This window comes from Triturus cristatus, chromosome 8 (assembly GCF_964204655.1).
Source record: "Triturus cristatus chromosome 8, aTriCri1.1, whole genome shotgun sequence".
NCBI lineage: Eukaryota > Metazoa > Chordata > Amphibia > Caudata > Salamandridae > Triturus > Triturus cristatus.
In genome coordinates this window covers 830,335,620-830,357,529 of record NC_140591.1, presented here as the reverse complement: position 1 = coordinate 830,357,529, position 21,910 = coordinate 830,335,620, and the positions used below count along the sequence as shown (strand labels likewise).

The window sequence follows — 21,910 nt, the reverse complement described above, 5'->3', positions numbered from 1 at the left end:
CACACACTATGTGTGTTTATGCAATTATGGAGTTTAAGGTGATCGTCTATTAAACGTAATAATTCTGTCACTTGTATTAGAAACATATTCACATGGGTCGTTAGAAATAAGTGTTTGCCCACTTGGGCACAATTCAAGCTTAGCACCATACTTGACTTAATGAGGGATTTTTTACCCACTTGGGTTGCACCACATTCAAGCATAATTCGCATATATATATATATGTAATTCTAAATATTAACGGGAATATACCCCGTAAGGCTAGAATTAGCTGTATAAAGTTTATTGTGAATAGACTTTATACGACAAAAAATAACCAACCTGTAAAGTCAAGTATTCCCGTGTCTGAGGTGAACTCACTTCAAGAATGCTCGCTGTGATTTGTCGAGCAAGTTGCCAAAAAACTTTTGGATAAAGTTTTATTGAAAAATGTAAAATGGAATTGTATATTTGCTCGATGTTTAAATTAACTCATTTGAGAAATTAGCGCTATATTAAAACGAAAAATAGTGTGACAGATGCTTACGTGCCGCCATATGAATTCAGCGGTGAGAAAAGTAGTTGTTTATTCTTATGAACTACGAGTCTGTCTTCCAATACACTCAATCTGTAGTCTAATCATGTGACTAGTGACTCATGCACTGTGATTTAAAATGTCTGATTTCAAAAATGGTTGAACTATTGGTGAACAAGCCTGCTTGGCAGGCGAAACGCGTCCTCCTAAGCTGTTCCAATAAATTTCTGGTCAGAACACCGCGTCGTCAATCTTTGTCGGTTCGAGAAGGAAAAAAGACAATATTACGGACCTTACCTTGGTGGTCCTTTGAGACGACGCACCCGTTGGTTTGGTGAGCGGCGGCTGTACCGAGGAAAGGAGAAGTTGAATATATATATATATATATATATATATACATACTTTATTTTTGAAGATATAAAAAATTACATAATTTTTCAAATAAAAAAAAAGGATAATAGAGTACAAAAATATTACAAAAAGAATAGAAAAAATATAGGTTTTATAAATATTAAAATATGAAATTAACATTTAAAAAACCTTTGAAATTCACTGAAAAAACCATAGGTTTTACAGACGTTATAGTTGGGAATTAGCATTTAAAAAACCTTTGAAATTCACTGAAAAAACCATAGGTTTTACAGACGTTATAGTTAGGAATTAGCATTTAAAAAACCTTTGAAATTCACTGAAAAAACCATAGGTTTTTCAGACATTATAGTTAGGAATTAGCATTTAAAAAACCTTAGAAATTCACTGAAAAACCCATAGGTTTCAGGGACGTTATAGTTAGTTGGACATTTGACTCATATAAAACCAGAGAAATTCGCCTGTTATAGTTAGTTGAGCTAACTATAACTTGCGAGCCCGCAATGCACGGGTGATGACGCCACATATTACATCACTCATGACATGGTCAGTGACATCACTCATGACATCACTGATGATATCTCAAATGACATCACTCATGACATCACTGATGACATCATCCACGTGATAATCTGATGCACATACTGATGCTCTAATATAAACTTTGATACACGCACTCTAAAATACAGACTACTATTTTTGAAACCATACACACAAGAATGCCAGATACTATATACCACCCACTATTTCCTAGGTCTACACACATCCAGTCACTTATACATGCAGTTAATCATCAATATAGTACTATAATATGCACTTATACACCTATACATTCAGTCACACTCTGCCACTCATCCATACAGTTACTCACACACCTAGTCAGTCATGCAAAGAATCTATCACATACCCATTTACTCATGTATACAGTTATACACACCAACGCCGTTATTTATACACACACCATATCACTTATTTATGCAGATACTAACACATACTGTCTTATACAATCACTGATATAAGCAGACACTCATTTATACACCCACTGTTCAAATAACTTACTCTCACGTACAGTCATTTATATACTCCAACACTCACATATACTGTCTTTAAACATATGTAGTTACTCACACATATACCACTGAGACATTCATTCACTCACCAACACACCCATACACATTCTAACTCACCCATACAGCCCCTCCCAGATGCACTTTTTAATCCATACAACCAGTAAATCACCCACTCAGACATCTATGCACATAGTCACACACACCCCCACCTACCCATACAGACACTCAGACACCCATACAGATACTCAGTCAACAAATCAATAACCCATATAGACACTCATGTAGCTACTCACCAACCCATGCAGCCGCTTATACACCAACTGAGACACTAATACAGACTTTCACACAGCTTAGTCACTAACCCATACATTCAGTAACACATTTTCAATCACTCACTTATACAGTCAGTCACGCACCTACTAAATAATCCATTCAGGCACTTGTAAATCCACTCTTTCTTCAATACACCTTGGCATAGATATATATGAAAAATATTTCAACTTTACAGAAATACACATTCACTGGATTATGTCATCTGTGATGTCATCAGTGATGTCACTGACCATGTCATGAGTGATGTAATATGTGACGTCCTCACCAGTGCATTGCAGGCGTGCAAGTTATAGTTAGCTCAACTAACTATAACGGGCGAACTTCTCTGGTTTTATATGAGTCAAATGTCCAACTAACTAGAACGTCCCTGAAACCTATGGTTTTTTCAGTGACAGATATCTATATATCTATATATGTTTCACCAATGGCCCGAAGCATTTCAGGAGGGCACTCGACAGAATTCCCACCATTCAGTTAGTAGCGTAAGCCTTGCCTTCATTTTCACGCTTCATTAATTATCTGCCCAACGCGTTTCAAGGAATTGCTCCTCTTCGTCAGGGGCTCGCTTGTTTGAACAAAGGAAAAGCCAGTCCGACTTTTATCTTCATGGCATTGCATGTGTTTAATTAGTTACAGCCATCAGTTGGCCCGCCTTGTGTACCGCGGCATTCTGGGACTTGAAGTCCCTGTTATTCCCTTAGTGGGTAAGGTTCCTTGTGTCCATATTAAAAGCATGTACATATTTTCCTGAGTAGGACTCGTGGCATTTCAGGCAAGTCTGTAGAAGCTTGGAACTCTGTGCTGCATCGCGCTTGAAATCGTTTTCAGCAGCAGCCTCTCATGATGTATGCGGATGGTGCTCCTCCCCGGGACAGGGCTGCCCTGTAAATTGATTTCACCAATGGCCCGAAGCATTTCAGGAGGGCACTCGACAGAATTCCCACCATTCAGTTAGTAGCGTAAGCCTTGCCTTCATTTTCACGCTTCATTAATTATCTGCCCAACGCGTTTCAAGGAATTGCTCCTCTTCGTCAGGGGCTCGCTTGTTTGAACAAAGGAAAAGCCAGTCCGACTTTTATCTTCATGGCATTGCATGTGTTTAATTAGTTACAGCCATCAGTTGGCCCGCCTTGTGTACCGCGGCATGCTGGGACTTGAAGTCCCTGTTATTCCCTTAGTGGGTAAGGTTCCTTGTGTCCATATTAAAAGCATGTACATATTTTCCTGAGTAGGACTCGTGGCATTTCAGGCAAGTCTGTAGAAGCTTGGAACTCTATGCTGCATCGCACTTGAAATCGTTTTCAGCAGCAGCCTCTCATGATGTATGCGGATGGTGCTCCTCCCCAGGACAGGGCTGCCCTGTAAATTTATTTCACCAATGGCCCGAAGCATTTCAGGAGGGCACTCGACAGAATTCCCACCATTCAGTTAGTAGCGTAAGCCTTGCCTTCATTTTCACGCTTCATCAATTATCTGCCCAACGCGTTTCAAGGAATTGCTCCTCTTCGTCAGGGGCTCGCTTGTTTGAACAAAGGAAAAGCCAGTCCGACTTTTATCTTCATGGCATTGCATGTGTTTAATTAGTTACAGCCATCAGTTGGCCCGCCTTGTGTACCGCGGCATGCTGGGACTTGAAGTCCCTGTTATTCCCTTAGTGGGTAAGGTTCCTTGTGTCCATATTAAAAGCATGTACATATTTTCCTGAGTAGGACTCGTGGCATTTCAGGCAAGTCTGTAGAAGCTTGGGGGAGGAGCCAAGATGGCGACCGGAGCAGACGCTTGAGCGCCCGGCTCCGTCGGCCCGTGGCCTCGGACTACTATCCTGATGCCCATCCTCGCCGATTCTCGAGGTGCAACGTGTGCGAAGACGCGCTGACCGCGCCACCGCTTTCCCGGAGTCTCAGCCCGCCCGGATGCCCGAGTTCTGGGTGCTTTTGTCCTCTGCACTGAACCCCTGCGCCATTATGGCCTTTGCCGGCCCCCTGGAAGCTCCGCAGTTACCGGACCAGCTAGCGCTAACCTGAGCCCCGCGGTCCCGATCTCACCTCGCACCACGGATCGTTGCCGGATGAGCCCGGGGAGGGACGGCCGGACACCTTCTGCACCCTGTGCCTGACGGGCTGGAGCTGTGGGGTGGGCCCCGGTGCGGCGGGTCTTCTGCCCCGCTCTGAGGACCGCGCTGTGGGAGGCTGCTGACCCCCTTCACCTATTGCCTAGCCGGCGGCAAAGAGAACCTGCGAGAAGAGAAGCGACTGTCGGCCTTCCCTGTTGCGGCGTAGACCTGAGGGGAATTGACTCCTTGCCACGATCCCCCCCCCCTGGCCATTGCAACGTACAGCGGCAAAACATGGCGTTGAGTGCCTGCTCGCGGCTGGGGGGTGATACTCCGGTCTCGCCCGCTGCCCACTTCGCCCTCCCTCTTCCGGACACCAGCTCCACAGTGCCGTCCCGGATTGCTGCCGAAGTGGGGGCCCAGCTTCCGCTGACATGCGGCTCCGTTCTGGCTGTCCTGCGGGACTTTCAACTACAGATGTGCGCTGGCCTGCAGGCGCTGAGTGAGCGGTTTGACCCCATACTGTCGGCTGCGGGTCGTGAGCGCTCTGTTTGTCATCCGCAGGACGTGGGTCTCCCGGTGCTTCTGTCCTCTTGCGGGGACGAAACGGCGGTGTATGAATGTGCTACATTGGTGCCTTCATCCGGCGTTCCCGGCACCCAGGGTCCACCGCTCTCCACCTCAACTGCGGATACTTTGTTCCCCTGGTCATGGCTGCCTGCTTCATTGTTGCCTGCCTCACCGCGTCCGCAAGAGTATCCTGCTGAGCGATACCTAACGGCTTCGAGGAACCGTCCGCGGTGGCCTACTGCTTCTTTTTTGTGGAATTCCTGTACTTTACTTGCCAGGTTTGGATTTTATGTGGTGCAAAGAGGGACCTCAATAGATGGTCGGCGGCCATTTCGTGATCCTACTTCACCATCTTCTCACAAGCGGCCATCTTGTCTTTGTCTGCTCGGGACACGGGGCCTTCATGTAGGGGCTGGTTTAATCCCAAGCCCGCGATCAGGCCAGGGCTAGACTGACTTCTATCGCCATGGTTCATGGACGGGCTGGCCTGGGACTGGAACAGTATGTATGTTTTGTGCGCACTCGTCGCGACTTGTATTCCTTCGCTTAAATTGTGGTGACATGGTATCTTCGCATGCAGTTTTTTGGCGTAGTGGGCTCTCAGTGTGTGGAGGCCGTAACTGGCTGATGGTTTGGGGCGCTCTGGTGTCCCGTGGGCTCCTCCCCACCTTCTTTTCTGTTTTCTTAATTTCTTTACTCTATTCCTACTTTCTCTCTTGTCTATATTTCGGGTTCATTGGGCGACAGGCACTATGCTGGGGGGGGGCAGGCCGTAGCCTCCGCATTGGTGTAGGGTGGGGGGGTAATACTCTGTTCTTAATTAGTTCTATGGGCCTTTTTTTTTTTTTTTCTTTTATGTCTCTACGCTCTACTTGTTTCTATTCGGGGTCCGGGTGTGGGGTGGATCGAGTGGGGGCGGCTCTGGAGGGGTGCGTACTTGCTTATGTGACTATCCTGTTATATCTCTGCACCGCCTCACTGCTTGAGATTTTACTTCCATTGTTGTTTTTACTGATGTTGCTGCTCTCCCGTGTGGTGAAGCTATTTTGCGGACTCGAATCTCCTTTGTTCTTATCCTTCACTGACTTTTTTTTTTTCCCCTGATAAAATTATTTAAAAACCTAAAATTAACCTTCACCTCTCCTTCCCCGGGTGTCAAAGATATCTCCAGTATGTAACTCATAACTCGTTGTTAATCTTGACCGTTGACGCACGGGGGATATAATGTGGGTATCAGTGCTTCACTGTATCGTGGCCGGCCTGACGGTTGTAGGCCCGTATTTGTTCTTTTAAGATGCACGAATAAAGGTTTTTTAAAAAAAAAATAAAAAAAAAAAAAAAAGTCTGTAGAAGCTTGGAACTCTGTGCTGCATCGCGCTTGAAATCGTTTTCAGCAGCAGCCTCTCATGATATATGCGGATGGTGCTCCTCCCCAGGACAGGGCTGCCCTGTAAATTTATTTCACCAATGGCCCGAAGAATTTCAGGAGGGCACTCGACAGAATTCCCACCATTCAGTTAGTAGCGTAAGCCTTGCCTTCATTTTCACGCTTCATTAATTATCTGCCCAACGCGTTTCAAGGAATTGCTCCTCTTCGTCAGGGGCTCGCTTGTTTGAACAAAGGAAAAGCCAGTCCAACTTTTATCTTCATGGCATTGCATGTGTTTAATTAGTTACAGCCATCATTTGGCCCGCCTTGTGTACCGCGGCATGCTGGGACTTGAAGTCCCTGTTATTCCCTTAGTGGGTAAGGTTCCATGTGTCCATATTAAAAGTATGTACATATTTTCCTGAGTAGGACTCGTGGCATTTCAGGCAAGTCTGTAGAAGCTTGGAACTCTGTGCTGCATCGCGCTTGAAATCGTTTTCAGCAGCGGCCTCTCATGATGTATGCGGATGGTGCTCCTCCCCAGGACAGGGCTGCCCTGTAAATTTATTTCACCAATGGCCCGAAGCATTTCAGGAGGGCACTCGACAGAATTCCCACCATTCAGTTAGTAGCGTAAGCCTTGCCTTCATTTTCACGCTTCATATATATATGTCACTGAAAAAACAAAGGTTACAGGGATGTTATAGTTAGGCTCAGATTTCACTTGTACAAAACCAATGACATTCTACAGTTTTAGCTATTTGAGCTAACTATAACTAACGCCCCCACAATGCACTGCTTATGACCGGACATATTGCATCACTCATGACATAGTCCGTGACATCACTCATGACATCACTGATCACACTACTCAGTGGGTCTGCAACTGCTAAGAAAATTAAATAATATTAACAGATTAATAAAGTGTATATCAATAACAATGTAAAAGCAGAACGTACAATTACACATTTTAAAACAAGAATGAATTTGAAATTGGAGGCTATAATTAGTATACATTAGTATTCTGAGAATTGTTTGTGAGAGCAGTGCAAATGCATCAAACAGAGTACAGTACGGCGATTGTGACGAGTGACCTCAATCGAAATTAGGAAAGCTCTAAACTTCCTTTTTAAATAAAAAAAAATTGGGTTTTTTTATACTTATTTGTGAATTAAATAAAATATTTCATCATTTGTGTATTTGTTTAATGAATGCTTATTTCTGTATTCTTTGTGTATTGTTTCGCAGTTCAAATCAATGAAAATACTTAGGTCTCCGGCTTCCAATAATGTCTCAGTGGTACCCGAGGCTCCAATAATAATTTAGTGGGGTCCTCGGGTTCCAGTAATTAAGTGGGGGTCCACATAAGTCAAAAGGTTAAGAAACACTGCTCATTAATATAAGTCAAATTTGTGACTAGATATCTTACCAGCAAGCGCATTAACCGCCAGAGCTATCTTATCGCTGTTATACCCTGGAACCTACGTGGGTCACAAACTTCTTTGCAGAAGGCTCCTTCATCCCTTAGGATATTTGAAAATGCTGTCTGCTTGGGACCAGATAAGTACACTAGGCCGATTTAGTTTTACGGGTTTCCTTGTCTAATATGCGGTCAGGGATTTTAAAAATAAATATAGAAGTTGTAAGTCAATCTGTGCTCCTCATAACTACTTTCTTCACGACTCTACCACCACATTTCTGTTATGACCTTTTGACCGCACCTGCTCCCCAATTCATGGTTTCCGAGGTTTTTTTGTATTTTTTTATTTTATTTCTGGCACGAAGTGGCCAAGGTGAACACAGAAAAGCACAGCGAATGCAAATGGGCATACTGGAAACACCTGCATTTTATATCAGTTTTACACTTCTAACCAAGAGTGCAGAATTTTGAAATGTGCTGTAAAGTTCATAAGAAATGTTGCCCAACGGGTGTGAAATGTTTCCCATATGACGCTCATTTTAATTAATGTGAAAGAGAAATCAGTGTTCGCTGCAAATGCGCAAACACTGCTCATGGTACACAGGTGTCAGATTAAACAACTCACTCAGCATGTACTCGTTTTCAGTTAGCCCACGAGAAGGACGCCTGCACGTGAACTCTGTAAAATAGCAGGGGTTACAGTTATTCTACTCTAAGATACTTATTCTACCGACTTCGGATGGTTGGAAAGCTGACTCTCTGTCTCGATTCAAACTCGTGGCCCACAGATCACAGCAGATGTCAGCAGCGAGCGTATACTCACAATTTTCTTGCTGACTGTGAAGCATAATTGCCACAGCTTGCGGTGCAAATTTACTTTTTCATGATGCACAGTTTATAAATGTATGACTCCTTATACTTTGACCAGAATAGAAAAACCGTCTTTCTGATCAGCATTATTGAACGGTCTTTAATTTGAAGTCATGTTCAGTAAACTTAGTATTGTATACAAATAGATTTTCCATACCAATGAATTAGGGTTAGCAATTTTTATCGGGCTAGCACAAAACATGTTACAGCTGTTCAATTTTCCTTGAAGTCGATGAAACTTGGTGCATTGTTGTGCTTGTCATGTGTTTGTTTCTTTCCAGTGAATTTAGACTGCTAAGTGTTTGCTTTTTTCTGTATCAACAGGTTTTTCTCATTCAGCCTTCACATTTGGTATTGAAAGTCACATCAGCCAGTCTAATATCAATGGAACACTAGTGCCCCCTGCTGCCCTCATCTCAATCCTGCAGAAAGGCCTGCAGTATGTGGAAGCTGAGATCAGCATCAACGAAGTGAGTATGGAAGCTAAAGTATAATTTAGCTGTTTTTCGATAAAGAGCGGGACAAGACATTCCTATTTGCAACCCTGGATTGCCTAGGGTCTCTGGCACGCGAGTGCAAATGCGTGCATGCGTTCTTGTGTGTGTGGTGGCTAGGGGGTCGTTTGTAGAATGTAGTCAGGTTACTAATTGAAAACATTAATATTGGGTTCAGGAAGAACAAATCATCTTTTTATAGCAAGGGTTGTTAAAATGGCAAGCGAGAACCACATTTTTAAGTCGCGCCTAAGCAATGCTTGTGCTTTCTCTGCGAGACATGCTGTATTTAGGATATGTGCAAAGCAATGGTGTAACCCAGTATCCCTCAGAACCTGGGCATATAAGCTATAAACAACAATTGGTTCTGCCGGGTGGACAACAATTTCTTTGTAGTTTTTTTATATGGAAAGATGATTGTTCATCTGTCATTGGTATTTTGATTACAGACACAAAGAAAACAAGAGTGAATATTATTCTCAAAATCAGCCAAATGTTTACTATATGTTTTTCAATTATTCATACACAGGGTTAGAAATTACCACGACGAAACTGAATGAACAAAAGGCTGTCCGGTAATTCAATAGATAAAAACGGCGCATGTGAGCGTGATTATTGTGAAATAGTGAGTGTGGTGACAAAGTGACAAGATTTGTGTATTTAAACCCAAAGGTGACAAGATGCATTCAGTTTCGTCGTGGTATTTAGGATTTGGGCTTTAAAAGCTCCGCCCATTTTCAAGGACTGCCTGTGTTACATGTGTTGTTTCTCAGAGCTTGTGAGCACTATTTCTTTATTTAAGTTGGAGCAGTTGAGACCAGTGCTCATGGTTTACAGGGCTCTGTTGTTAACAAGGCTGTAAATCCTGCTCTTATCTTGCAACATTTGCTGTGCATTCAAATACCGAGGTTTGTTTTTGCGGCAGCTGCCTCCTCCGCCCTCCTGCTTTTAAAACGCACAGCCTGGCGTCACGGTCCCTGCCTTCCTATGACTGCTGGCCTGGCATCACGGTCCCTGCTTTCCTATGGCTGCTGCCGCCTCCCTCTCAGAGCTCAACAAGCTTTTGCAATGCAGTAGGTCTCACCTTTGCGAGAGTTTGAGCTATTGGCATTGTAAATGGCATGTCTTTTATTTATGTGGTTTGAAAACCTGCAAGCGGTGCACCAACACGCCCTATGTACTTATAGTCATTGCTTACGAGAAGTAAGGCTGGCAGTAACTGCACCCCTCTTACTGCGAGCCTTGCTTTTCGTAAGTAAGTACTATAAGTTCAAACTGTGTACGCACCGCTTGCAGGGTTTCAAAAGACATAAATAAAAGCATTGTCATTTACAATGCCAATAGCTCAAACTCTCGCAAATGTGAGACCTATTGTATAGCAAATGCTTGTTCTACACTACATTGTAGTGTAGTTATTTCAGAAAATGTTTGTTTAAGGTGACCGCTTACCTAGATTAATAGGTGCTGGCAAGTAAGGGCCTCATCTTTTTTATGTTACTTTATTTCCATAGATTTCCACTCGGGCCTAACATGACCTTTGCCTTGTTAGAGTCCGCCCACAGGAAGGAAGCAGCCTTGCGAAAAGTAAATGCTGCAGTGTTTACCACTAGTCTACGAAACCCACCCCTCAGCACCTTCCACTTGGATTTACTTCTTCAGGCCCAAATAGATGTGTCCCTAGACACATCCCCTGGGTCTGCCTAGGGTGTGTTCCTTTGTTTAGAAACAAGAAAAACTAGTGTTTGCCAACAAGAGGTGCGTCATTATCTTTAACACCATGTAGATAGCTTCCTCGGAGTTCATCAATCACCTTCAGCACCTCTCTGGGTACACTCTTACATCCCCCGCACACACATATCTTCCCTACTCAGTTCCCAGAAAGGAACACCATTGCTCAGGTAGGAGAAGTATAACACACGTTGGGTCCTGTAACGGTGCTGATGCAAAGACCCTTGCAATGAGGACATTTCTTGCTAATGGGAAATGGTCATAGCTCTTTGTAGGGTGTTCAGTACATTTTATAGCTTTTTTATTATGTGTAAACCAATGTAAGCTATACCTGGGGGGATGCTTCCCAGAGTGCAGTAGCACTGAATATCACTGTATTCTGACTTGTTTAGAGCAAGGCATACATTTACAAGTTAAGTTACTTGTAATCCTGAGATGAAACAATATACTTTAGAACATGGGTACTCACAAACATTTTCCTGGGGGCCACAAAGTTTGGTCTATGGTGTGACCGAGGGTGGGGGGGTAAAGTGGGTGTAGGGGAAGCAATGCATGTATATCTAGTGGCTGTCTTTATAAATTAAGACATTTCCTAAAGTAATGGCCTAGTTACTTCCTTTCCCCAACTGCAAATTAATCTTAAGTAAATGCTTCCTGTATATTAAAAAACAAAAATCATGTTAGTTCTGAGTCGAGTAAACAGCAGCCCGGTGCTGCTGCTGCCCAGGGGGCCTCATGTAAAGGTCAGGAGGGCCGCACTTTGAGTATCACTGCTTTAGAACAAGCACCTCCAACCTTTTCTGTAGTAAGAGCTATATCTTTGTTTAAAATCGTCTACAGCTACTAGTAATATTTATGGTCTGGTAGTAACCATAGAAGACCAGATTACATTAGTGACCACATCCTGCAAGTATGTCAGCAGTGATCACCTCAGTGCATCAGGCAAGGTTGCTATATGTAACGTAAAAAGGCAGGCTTTATCAATCTGGAATACCAATAGATGGATAACAGGTAACAGCCATGACTGCAATACCCTTGAAACCAAGGTAATGATATGAGTAATAAGTCTACCTGACACCACATGATTTATCACTATATCAGCTTTAAATATATTTAGCAAATGTAACCATTTTTCCAAGCATCATCTTTTGACAAAATTCTGAAAATACACATATTTCCATTTCAAAAACATGTTTTTCAATTTTGCGGAATAAATGCTTTGCCCTTGGATTTGCTATGCATAGTTAAAATGCATTATGATCGCCCTTGGCTGTTTCGTGCTGTCACACTTACAATGCACAGCAGCACAGTCAGAACTTAAATTCACATTAATATCTCTCTCCCTTGCTCCGTGTATTAATAGACTGATACATTTCATTCCTCATGGTTGATTTCGCATATGATCATAACGATCTTTGATAAAGGCAAGCACTGCATGTTAGCACTCCTTTTACTGCAGGGTGTCTCACCATTTTCCATAACATTCTCTGACATACTTTATGCAGCTGAAGGCAAGATAATGAACTTGTTCAACGCATTCCTGTCTAGTAGAACACATTTGCATTACAATGGGTGGTTCTCTATACACTTCCACAGCCTTTCATTTGGAGTACCACAAAGATTTATACCAGCTCCCTGTTATTCAGCTTCTATGTAGAACCTCTGGTTGAAATGTTCTGTGAGGCAGGCATTGGCTTCATCTAGTAGGCGCATAGCACAGAAGACCTTGACACTGACATATGACATAAGCTCATTGATGTGCCGGGTGAAACTTAAATTTAACTCTCAAAAGACTGGATTACTCGTGTTATCACCTAACAGTTCTAAGGCCCTGCCTCCTGGTTGAATCACTAAGATAAAAGCCGTATTTATTTTTTGATGAATTATGAAATCTTCCAAATCTCAAGTCTTCTACCCTAGAGAAAATGTAAAATTACAGAATGCCTGGTGGATTACTAACCCCACCTTTGGTTGAATCCTCTATTGATAGGTGTAACACCATAGCCATCTATTTCGATACTAAAATTAATGACATTTATTGCTCATTTAAGGAGGTCAATGAAAGTGATAACTCCACTTTATTGAATAAAAGTAAGGAGAGACATCTTTCAAACCTCTCACAATTCATCCCTCTCTCCATGAATACTTTTACTGCCCTGTTCAAGAAAGTCAAGGCAGGATCTCTACTGGATCCGGTACCCCTGAGAATCATCGCTCTTGAGCCAGAAACTATTATCCCCACTCTACGAGGCATGGTTAATCTTTCCCTGGAGACAGGTACAGTGCCCCTCTCCTAGAAACATTTGATGGTCAGATTTCATCTCAAGAAGCCGAACCTAGATCCCGATTGTTTAGGGAACTATCACCCAATTTGCCTACTCCCGGGTCTCAGCAGAGTAGCAGAAAAATATGTCAACAAATGTCTGTCAGACTTCCTGAAAGCCAGCTCCATTCTTCTCCACATGAAAACAGGCGTCCGGCCCAAACACAGCACAGATACTGCTCTTCTGGCTGTGGTTGACGAGGCTAAAAGGAGACTGGATTGAGGGTCCACTGTTTCTATAATACTTCTGGACCTCAGTGCGGCCTTTGATACCATGGACCACTTAACGCTCCTAGATAGGGTTGGTAAGGCCGGTATCACAGGAAAAGCCCTGGAGTGGGTCAGTTCCATTTTGAGGGAACAAACATTCCAAATCTTTGACAAGGACTGTTTATCGGAAATCATGCCAGTTACTTGTAGAGTCGCGCAAGGGTCCTGTTTAATATACACCTGCAACCATTGGTGGACATTATAGCTCCCTTCATGATCTCTTTAGTCTCCTATACAGACAACACCCAGCTGGTCTTCTCTCTTGCTCGAAACTCTGATACCTTTCCATCCACACTTGGACCTCGCCTTGATGAACAAGTCCTACCTTAACTTATGATCCTGGGTAACAACTCCGCCACTCACCAAGTCCGAGGCTGGTCTACTAGCTTTGGCTCCCCTCCAGTCTCTAAAACAGTTATAAAAAGTCTAGGGATGTGGTTTGAAAACAATCTAATGATGGAAGCCAAGGCAATAACATTTTTGGCTCGTAGCTTTGGATTGTTAAGGATGCTGCACAAGATCCTGCCCCTGCTCCCACAGAACTCTAGCCGAGTATTGGTACAGGCCCTTGTTCTCTCGCGCTTAGACTATGGCAACTCACTGCACCTAGGAGCCTAAATGAGTGACACACAAACTTCAAGTCGTGCGAAATGCGCCCGCACGCAAGTTACTTGGGAACCCAAGATCGCAATCAGTCAGGCAGGGTTTGCGAGACCTTCACTGGCTCCTCATTTCACAAATAATAGAATTTAAGTCACTGTGCATTTTCCATCATGCTTTTCAGGGGCAAGGCGCACCTATTCTACACCAGTTTGCTTGTACCTTCTTCCCCAGTAGATCACTTCGATCTTCAAATCTTTTTCTGGCTACAGTCTCCAGGATTAAACAGAAGTGGAGGACGCTTTTTCAGCTTAAATACAGCCAAGCTCTGGAATCTCTCTCCCTAGCTATTCAAGCAACAGATAAAGAACTACGCTATCAAAAAGCCCTAAATATTTGCTCTTCAAATAGTCATCTTCCCTTATTGCTTACCCGTTCTGTAAGGTGCACCTCTTCGAAACAGTGCCGGGATGCCTTCGGGTCGCCATACGCACTACAAATCCTATAGTAAAGTATAGTCTTCGCTCTGGATAGCAATCTCAGTCTTGAATTCCAAATGAAAAAATATTACTATTAGATTTTCACTGAAGGTGCTCCATAGCATCAGACCCTTCACTGCATAATGACCAGCTGCTGTTCTGGCACTGTTGATTTTGTGTATTGAGTAAGGAGCGCTAATAACTGGACTTATTAACTCTGCCTAGACCCACTAAAACCTCACTGTGCCCTGCACAAAGGCTACAGAAAGACTGGTAACCCTCACAAAAACATTAACAGCATGTTTCCTGCTCTAAACTCCCACAAGTTGCCAGTACTTGAATTCTGGTCCACTTATAAACAACAACAGAAACGGGGACTATCCAGTAAAAACACAGCCCAAGAAGTCAATCTAAACTACTACTTAAAACATCTCATAAAAAAAAAAAAGAAAAAATGTCCACAATCGAGCACACCTTCTCAGGGAGCACACCAAAGATCTTGAATACCCTTCAACCATTGTAAGACTTGCTCTTTCATTGCAAGTCTTCAAACCCAAACTAAAGGAACAGCTGTTAAACCTTTCCTTACATTGCTCATTTTGTTCATGCACTACTGTTTGACTGCTGCTGACCTCAGATGTATAAATCCTGCCAGTTGCACCACTACTTGACAGGGTGCGTGTGAAATTCTTATCAGCAGACACAGGTTCACGTAAGCTCTGTGTACCTATTTTACCCACACCCAGTCATCTTTTCAACAACTGCTATTTATTACAAATGTACATCTCTTACTGACCATTCTCTTGTACTGCTGCTCATTACAAATGTTTAGTCACTGTTGACTACAAATGTGTATCTTATGTAAATATCTTCTGATGTTATAAACAAATGTATACATCTCTTCCTTGCCTCACTAATGTATTTATTGAGTCCTTTTTCATTCACTTGACGATGTTGTTCAAGTTCTTATCCTGTTACTCTTCACTGTAAAGCACTCTTTGTTACTCTTCATGGACTATCAGTACTGTATCAAAACTCTAAATAATAAAAAGAGCAGCTAGAAGTGCAGTGGTAATCTATGGTTTAGATGTTTTATCTAAGAGATGGAACTGACTGGGAAGAGAATGGACATAGAAGGATAAGGCCCTGTCCCTCTGAGATATCTTGACAAAGTCCTACTGGAAGTAAACTAACGTTTTAGGCCTTCTGAAAAATAGGAGGTTCCTAGCAGCACTCTTATATTCTTCGTTCCATGATTGGGCCTGTCAGTGTAGACTACCAGATAACCTTGAAGAAGCTGGTCCTGTTATTTTTACAGCCATTTCTGAGTAATTGTGGCATTATTTCTGCAAAAACGAAATCAGTTTCAGTGGTTTCAGTCAACCTACACGCAAACTCCTACCTATACTTGGACCCTCAATTCTAGAGGCCGTTATGAATAAAACCATCTTGTTACTCATCCATTTAATGAATGCTGTTTAAATGGAGAAAAGATCATTATTAATCAAATCGTTGACCATTATATTTACCTATTCTGACTAAATGTCGTCTTCTAAGTCAGAGTCAGTCGTTAAGTCATTCAATATCTTTAGTCCGTCAAATATTCTGGATAGCAGCTGTCCTGCAGTGTCACCGTCCTCTCCGTCAGCAGAACATCAGGAAATCAGGAAGAGCGCGCTAACCTCTCTATTCTAGGGGTTTATATACTAATTTTACATTCCAAAAGTATCAAACAATGTTCTTAAAACGTTATGATTGGCCTATCAATTTAGGCTTCAGATGATTCTCATCTATCCGATGTTTCTATTAGATGTAATTCTTTATTTCCGGTGCCGGTTTTGTAACTTGCTCTTTATTCAGGGAAGCTGGCCTTCTGCCCACGACAGCCTTGATGGGCACAGTTTGGCACAGGTCAAATAAAGGCCACTGTTACTGATGCTTGAGCAGGCGCACCTCACACAGAGTCTCGTAGTGTGTTGTCGGGTCTTGGATTAGTTAGGCAGCCATCTTTTAGAAGGCCCAGATGGACAATTTAAGCAAAAGAAACACAAAAACGTAATTAATACATGGAAATGGCTAATAAAATGTTATCCCACCACTAATTCCCATATGTGTGTGTATTTATCTAGCAATTGCGACACTTAAAAGCAGGTTATTCTCACATTTATAAAGCATAATCACAAATACATCACTAAAGCAACACATAACATGTAATATTCTAATAATCCATCATTAGTATGCGTACACGGTTTAGTTTATGTATTAATTAGCTATGCAATAGCAATTCCACGTGTATTTTCTTATGTTAATAAGGTTGGTAAGTACTACACAGCAAATAATTAGTTCAATTACTATTAGTTAATTATTCTTATTAATAAAACATGCAAATGGAGAGGGTATATCGATTTACTAAATTAAACCCGCTCCAGCACAGCTACGCCACGTGTCCGTGGGCAGTTGCCTATAACTATTTCATATGCAGGGGACCCTGCGAGGTCTTCCTGGGTAGTGTGTGTGCCCTCCTCCCAATTCTTGTGACATACCTATGGGGGCATTCATGATTCAATTATTAGGATGGGAGGAATCCTCAATGAAAAGCTTGGACAGAAGTTGCGCACTCCAAATTTCTCCAGGTCAATGTTTTAAACAATGTTTAGTTGGTGCAAACGAATTAATCCCCCTGAGTAGGGAATTCAAATCGTAGATAGTGATAGCACGTTCCTGAATAGGAAAATGTATTTCGTTTTGCACTCAATCTCAGAGATATGATCTCTTTTATGAAATTAAACTCAGGTAAATCGAAGTTTATTCAAGCATAACTTGGGTTTATTAACCGTTGTTCAAAATTAATGAAGTCAAAGAATTGTATTCATTCTTTATCAATGCATCATATATCCAACTGCCCAATGCATTTCGGGCTTTTTTAAGCCCTTCTTCAGGGGCGGTACTCTGAAAGGATAAGGTATAGGGTTCAGTATATGTATACATTTTGTAAACACTCAATAGAAAAGAGAAATCTTTGCCCAAACAATTATACAGTAGATGTTGATTGTAACAAACATAATCATGTTAAAACAGTATTAAAAATAATACGTTCGTAATAGGTAGAAAAAACACAATACCAGTATGAGTAATTACCAAAATAGAGGCACGCTACACATCATGGTGATATGAAAATATCCACTTCTTTTACATGTTAGAACAACATACTGTGGTGTGCATTTACCAAAATCGTAGGAAAAAGTGAAGCCGAAATGGACCAGGAAAGTTTGGGTGGTAGTGTAAGTAAAAAAATGAATGAAAAGCAGCCATTAAAGTGAAAGCGTCGTATGGGGCGCTTTTACAAAAAAATAAGTATTTGTCAAGTTGACAAACAAATGCTTTTTTTTTTGTAAAAGCGCCCCACGCCACAGTTTCACTTTAAGGGCGGCCGCCCCACTTTCTTTAGATGCAGCTCGTCCAAAGACCAGGGGATTGGTCTCTATGAACATGAAAGCCCAACGTGGGGCACTTATAAACAAAAAAGGTAATAAATAGTAAAACAAAACATACGCCCACATTCCGCAACGCAAATAAACCAAAGGCGCGTCCGTCTCTGTAGCGTGTCATGATATAAAAAAAAAAAAAAAGCGTTGGGAGAGAGTGTGTCTTGCCTGCAAGAGCAGGCAGGTGAAACAATTTAAGGAAATAGTGCTCGGAGGTTGTAATCCAAACCTACCAAGTAACAATACACGTAAGAGGGGCCGTCCTTATGGGAGGTTACAAGATGAGACAAAGCGGTAGTAAGGAGGGACTGCTAAGCCTATTGACCAATGAAAAGCTACAGTTTAGAAAGGACAATGACACAAGCCAATGAAAAATATGGGCGGGGAGTGGGCGGAACGTCAAGTCCCTACCTTGAATACAGCATGCCTCACAGAGCAGCGCATGTGCTGCCCAGGCTCGACCTAATAAATAGCAGAACAGGCGTCTGCCTTTCAAAGTACCTGGTTAGCGGTGGCATTTTTCCTTTACATTCTTCTCCGGAGCGAACGGAATTCAGTTTTGTGCCAGCACGGACAGCATAAACTATACCTGTCAATTATATTACTGAAAACAACTTTCCACTTTTGTGGGCTTGAAAACTGGGCTACATTTGTCGCAATTTCAAAAATATTTTTATAACAAGGCAATATAAGTGACTTTGTCCTGTTTCTTTGTACGTTAGCATAATGCACTTGTATTTTCTTAATAATGAATGTCAATGAGTGCCCCAAGCAAACAACTTCTGTTAAAAAGATCATTCAAGAGATTTAACAGACGGTGCACAATGCCATGCGACTTTTGAGTAGCATCACACAAATACAGCCGATAGCACAGTTCAGGCCCTTTAATTTCCTATGTGTTCACTTGCACAAGGAACAATGAATTCGATAACAAGCATTGGCAAATCCAATGGGTTTCGCCTTGCCGAAATCTGTTGGTTTTGTCAATGTATTTTTTTAACATGTTGCACAACAGGAGGAGCTGCTGTGCAACATGGCTTAAAGGTGAACAAAAAAAGTGCTATGTTGCAGTCAATAGTACCTGCGTCTTAGCACTTCTTTTTCCTCTGAAAACATTGACAAAATCAATGGATTTCACAGAGGGGGAAACCTATTGGTTTTGCCAATGCTTGTTTTTAGTTATCCCACACTTAAAATGTGTTACGGTTTTTCTCGTCATCCAGAATGTAATGACTGTCAATTGCTTTGAGTAGACTTTTTTTTTATTGTTTTCTATTAGAGAAGAGATTCTTGTCTGTGTTTTACCATGATTGTTGACACTGTTTCCTCAGAAGTGAAAGTGTGTTAACTCTCAGTTATATTTTCTTTTTCAGGATGGCACCGTGTTTGATGGTAGGCCAATAGAATCCCTGTCCTTGATAGATGCTGTGATGCCAGATGTTGTACAATCTCGCCAGCAGGCGTTCCGAGAAAAATTAGCTCAGCAGCAAGCCAGTGCAGCAGCCTGCACCGCCACCATAACGACGACGACTGCTTCTGGAGCAACTACTGTCACATCACAGCAGCACACACCAAAGAATGGGGAGGCCACTGTGAACGGTGAAGAGAATGGGGCACATACGTTAAGTAAGTGAAAGCGTGACGACACGTATGTCATAGTTTGCCAAAACTTTAAAAACATGGACGATTGCTTTCAACTAGCTGCTTTCTGCTTTATATGGTCTGACTTGGCATAACCAATCTTACAGACATGCTTGGTCGCTTAAATATTAATTGAAAACCATACTGGTTCCCTATGAGCCCCTAAGGAGTGCTGTGGTTATGGTCCGCACACTGAAGCGCATTAGTGGACAGGTATCACAGGTGGGGGAATGATTGGTCGTAAGAGTGTCGGAATTGCTTGGTGGTATGTGTGAAGTTTCTGGATCTCCTACTATAGCAGCCAGAGTAGTGATCTTCTGTTGTCTTAGCTCAGTGTGCCTAGGCACCTGCAGTTTATAGTAAAGTTTTGTTAATTCTGCCTGATTATACCAGATTATGTCTGAAGATTGTCTGACTCTGCCTATCCTATAGATCCACAAATGAGGTGGAGTAATAGTGCACACTACAATCAAGCGCCGTAGTCAAGAGATTAATTAATGCACCATGAGATGAGATAGATGTGCAGACTTATGAAGAATGAAGACGTTTGTGGTGGATCATTTTATGCAGATCTTGGCTTGCACGTGGATACAGGCCGCCATTTGTAGTATCTGTGTAATCCTCTTGGATCAACAGGATGGCAACCCACTCACAATCTTTAGGAGTGGTCTGTATAAGTCAATTAATGTTATTGAACTCCTGGGTCGATCCGAGTAAGAACCAGAAAGAGCACCCTGGGCTGCAACAGGAATCACATCCATTTATCTTTTCCATCAGTGAATACTCATAAACGTCTGTTACGCGTGTAACTGATGTGCAGAGGCAGCCTGATTCTATACATACAATGTGTATCCTCCGAGTTTGGTTGAGAGGTACTTGGTGTCACACACTAGTTTAAGGAAGAGGAGATGTCTTGTAGGCAATGATCCTAGATATCACTAGGACCCCTAGTGAGGTCAAGTCATTTATGTGACTTGAAGGATCAATAGTTTAGGACCTACACCAGTAAGTATGTGTAGGAGAGGGGCCGGCAATGAAGATGATTTATTTTTTGGGCATCAGCCCAGAGCTACTTTATGGTAATCTACCAGCAACGTTGCTTCAGGAGTAGCTGTACCGTCAATGACAAGGAAGAGTGACACCTCTTCATTAGAGGATTTAGGCTCTAGGGAATGAGGTACATGTATGATATGCCTCACTGCCTTCACCGTTCACTGGATTTCGTGTTGTGACTTCTGGACATTTAAGGGAACAAGATTGGGAATCTCTTTGTCTCCAAGACCCTCAACATCGAGGAGGACTTTAATGGAGAAGAGCACCTTGATATCAAGGGAGTGTCTCTTGTTGCCCTCGACATTGAATGTGTTTCCATTGAGCATGTCGAGGTGAAATGTGTCATTATCATACGCCTCAGCCAGGATCCCTAGTGACCTGTGGAATGGCTGTGGGTGCAGGAGCAGACCTGGTCAATCCTAAGGCAGAAGAGAATAGTTGAAGGCTCCTTCATGCTTCTGGAGATGGGGACTGCCAGGCAACTTGTCACATCATGCCTGGCTCTGTGTAGAACCACACAACTCATCCCATTTCTTCCAGACCAGAGCCTTCTAGTGCAGACAAAAAACACCAGAAAAATATGAAAAACATCAGTAGACGTTTCATGATGCAACAATAAATCCACCAAAATTGAGATTCCTGCCAAAAAATATTTAAAAAGTAAGTAGTGTAAGGGGTAATGCTCAGTTAACTGGAAGAAATTAACTTTCCCAGTACTACATGGTGCAAAGAGTCAAGCCCTCTGGATCCCCCAACAAAGCCTTGCATGCATGAGTGTGCACCATGCCCTTTCATAGGCTGCAACTTCAAACTGGGCAACAGCAGTACTGCCTTCAACAAAATACAGTTTTACTTTGATCTTTGATCTGGCTATTTAAAAATAACTCCCCAACCCCCAAAGTAAAAAAAGCAAGAAAATGCTGCCTCGTGTAGGCTTGTTCTCCTTTCTGACATGTACCTTCTCAAATGAGGAATGACTCTACAAAAGTGTTCCCAGAATCCCACAGGTGTGTGTACACGTTCAAAGGATCTCCGCAGGTGTGCGGGTACATCCTAATGCATCCTGCAGGTGTGTGGAGACATTCCATTGGTGATGGGTACCACAGAAACTCCTGACAAAAGAAGCCAGTGTGCCAATATTGGTATAGTCTGTGGAATCCTGGTAGCAGAATGTCTCAGGACAGAGGAAAGGGATGTCATGCGGCGGGGGCTTCCACCTTTAACTTTTTAGAAGATAAGGTTCTGGGAACTTCTAACTTAAGGCTCTTT

At 42.5% G+C, this 21,910-nt stretch overlaps 1 protein-coding gene across 5 annotated transcripts in view; it reads left to right on the top strand.

Moving 5' to 3' along the window:
• The window catches only part of LOC146805136 (F-box-like/WD repeat-containing protein TBL1X), a 738,509-nt gene that overhangs the window by 623,281 nt on the left and 93,318 nt on the right, over window positions 1-21,910 (top strand). For all 5 annotated transcript variants that reach the window (XM_085622288.1, XM_085622291.1, XM_085622290.1 and 2 more), the window contains 2 exons: window positions 8,893-9,038; window positions 19,321-19,573. In XM_085622288.1, the coding sequence (XP_085478414.1) occupies window positions 8,893-9,038; window positions 19,321-19,573 (399 nt within the window). The remainder of the gene's footprint in view (window positions 1-8,892; window positions 9,039-19,320; window positions 19,574-21,910) is intronic.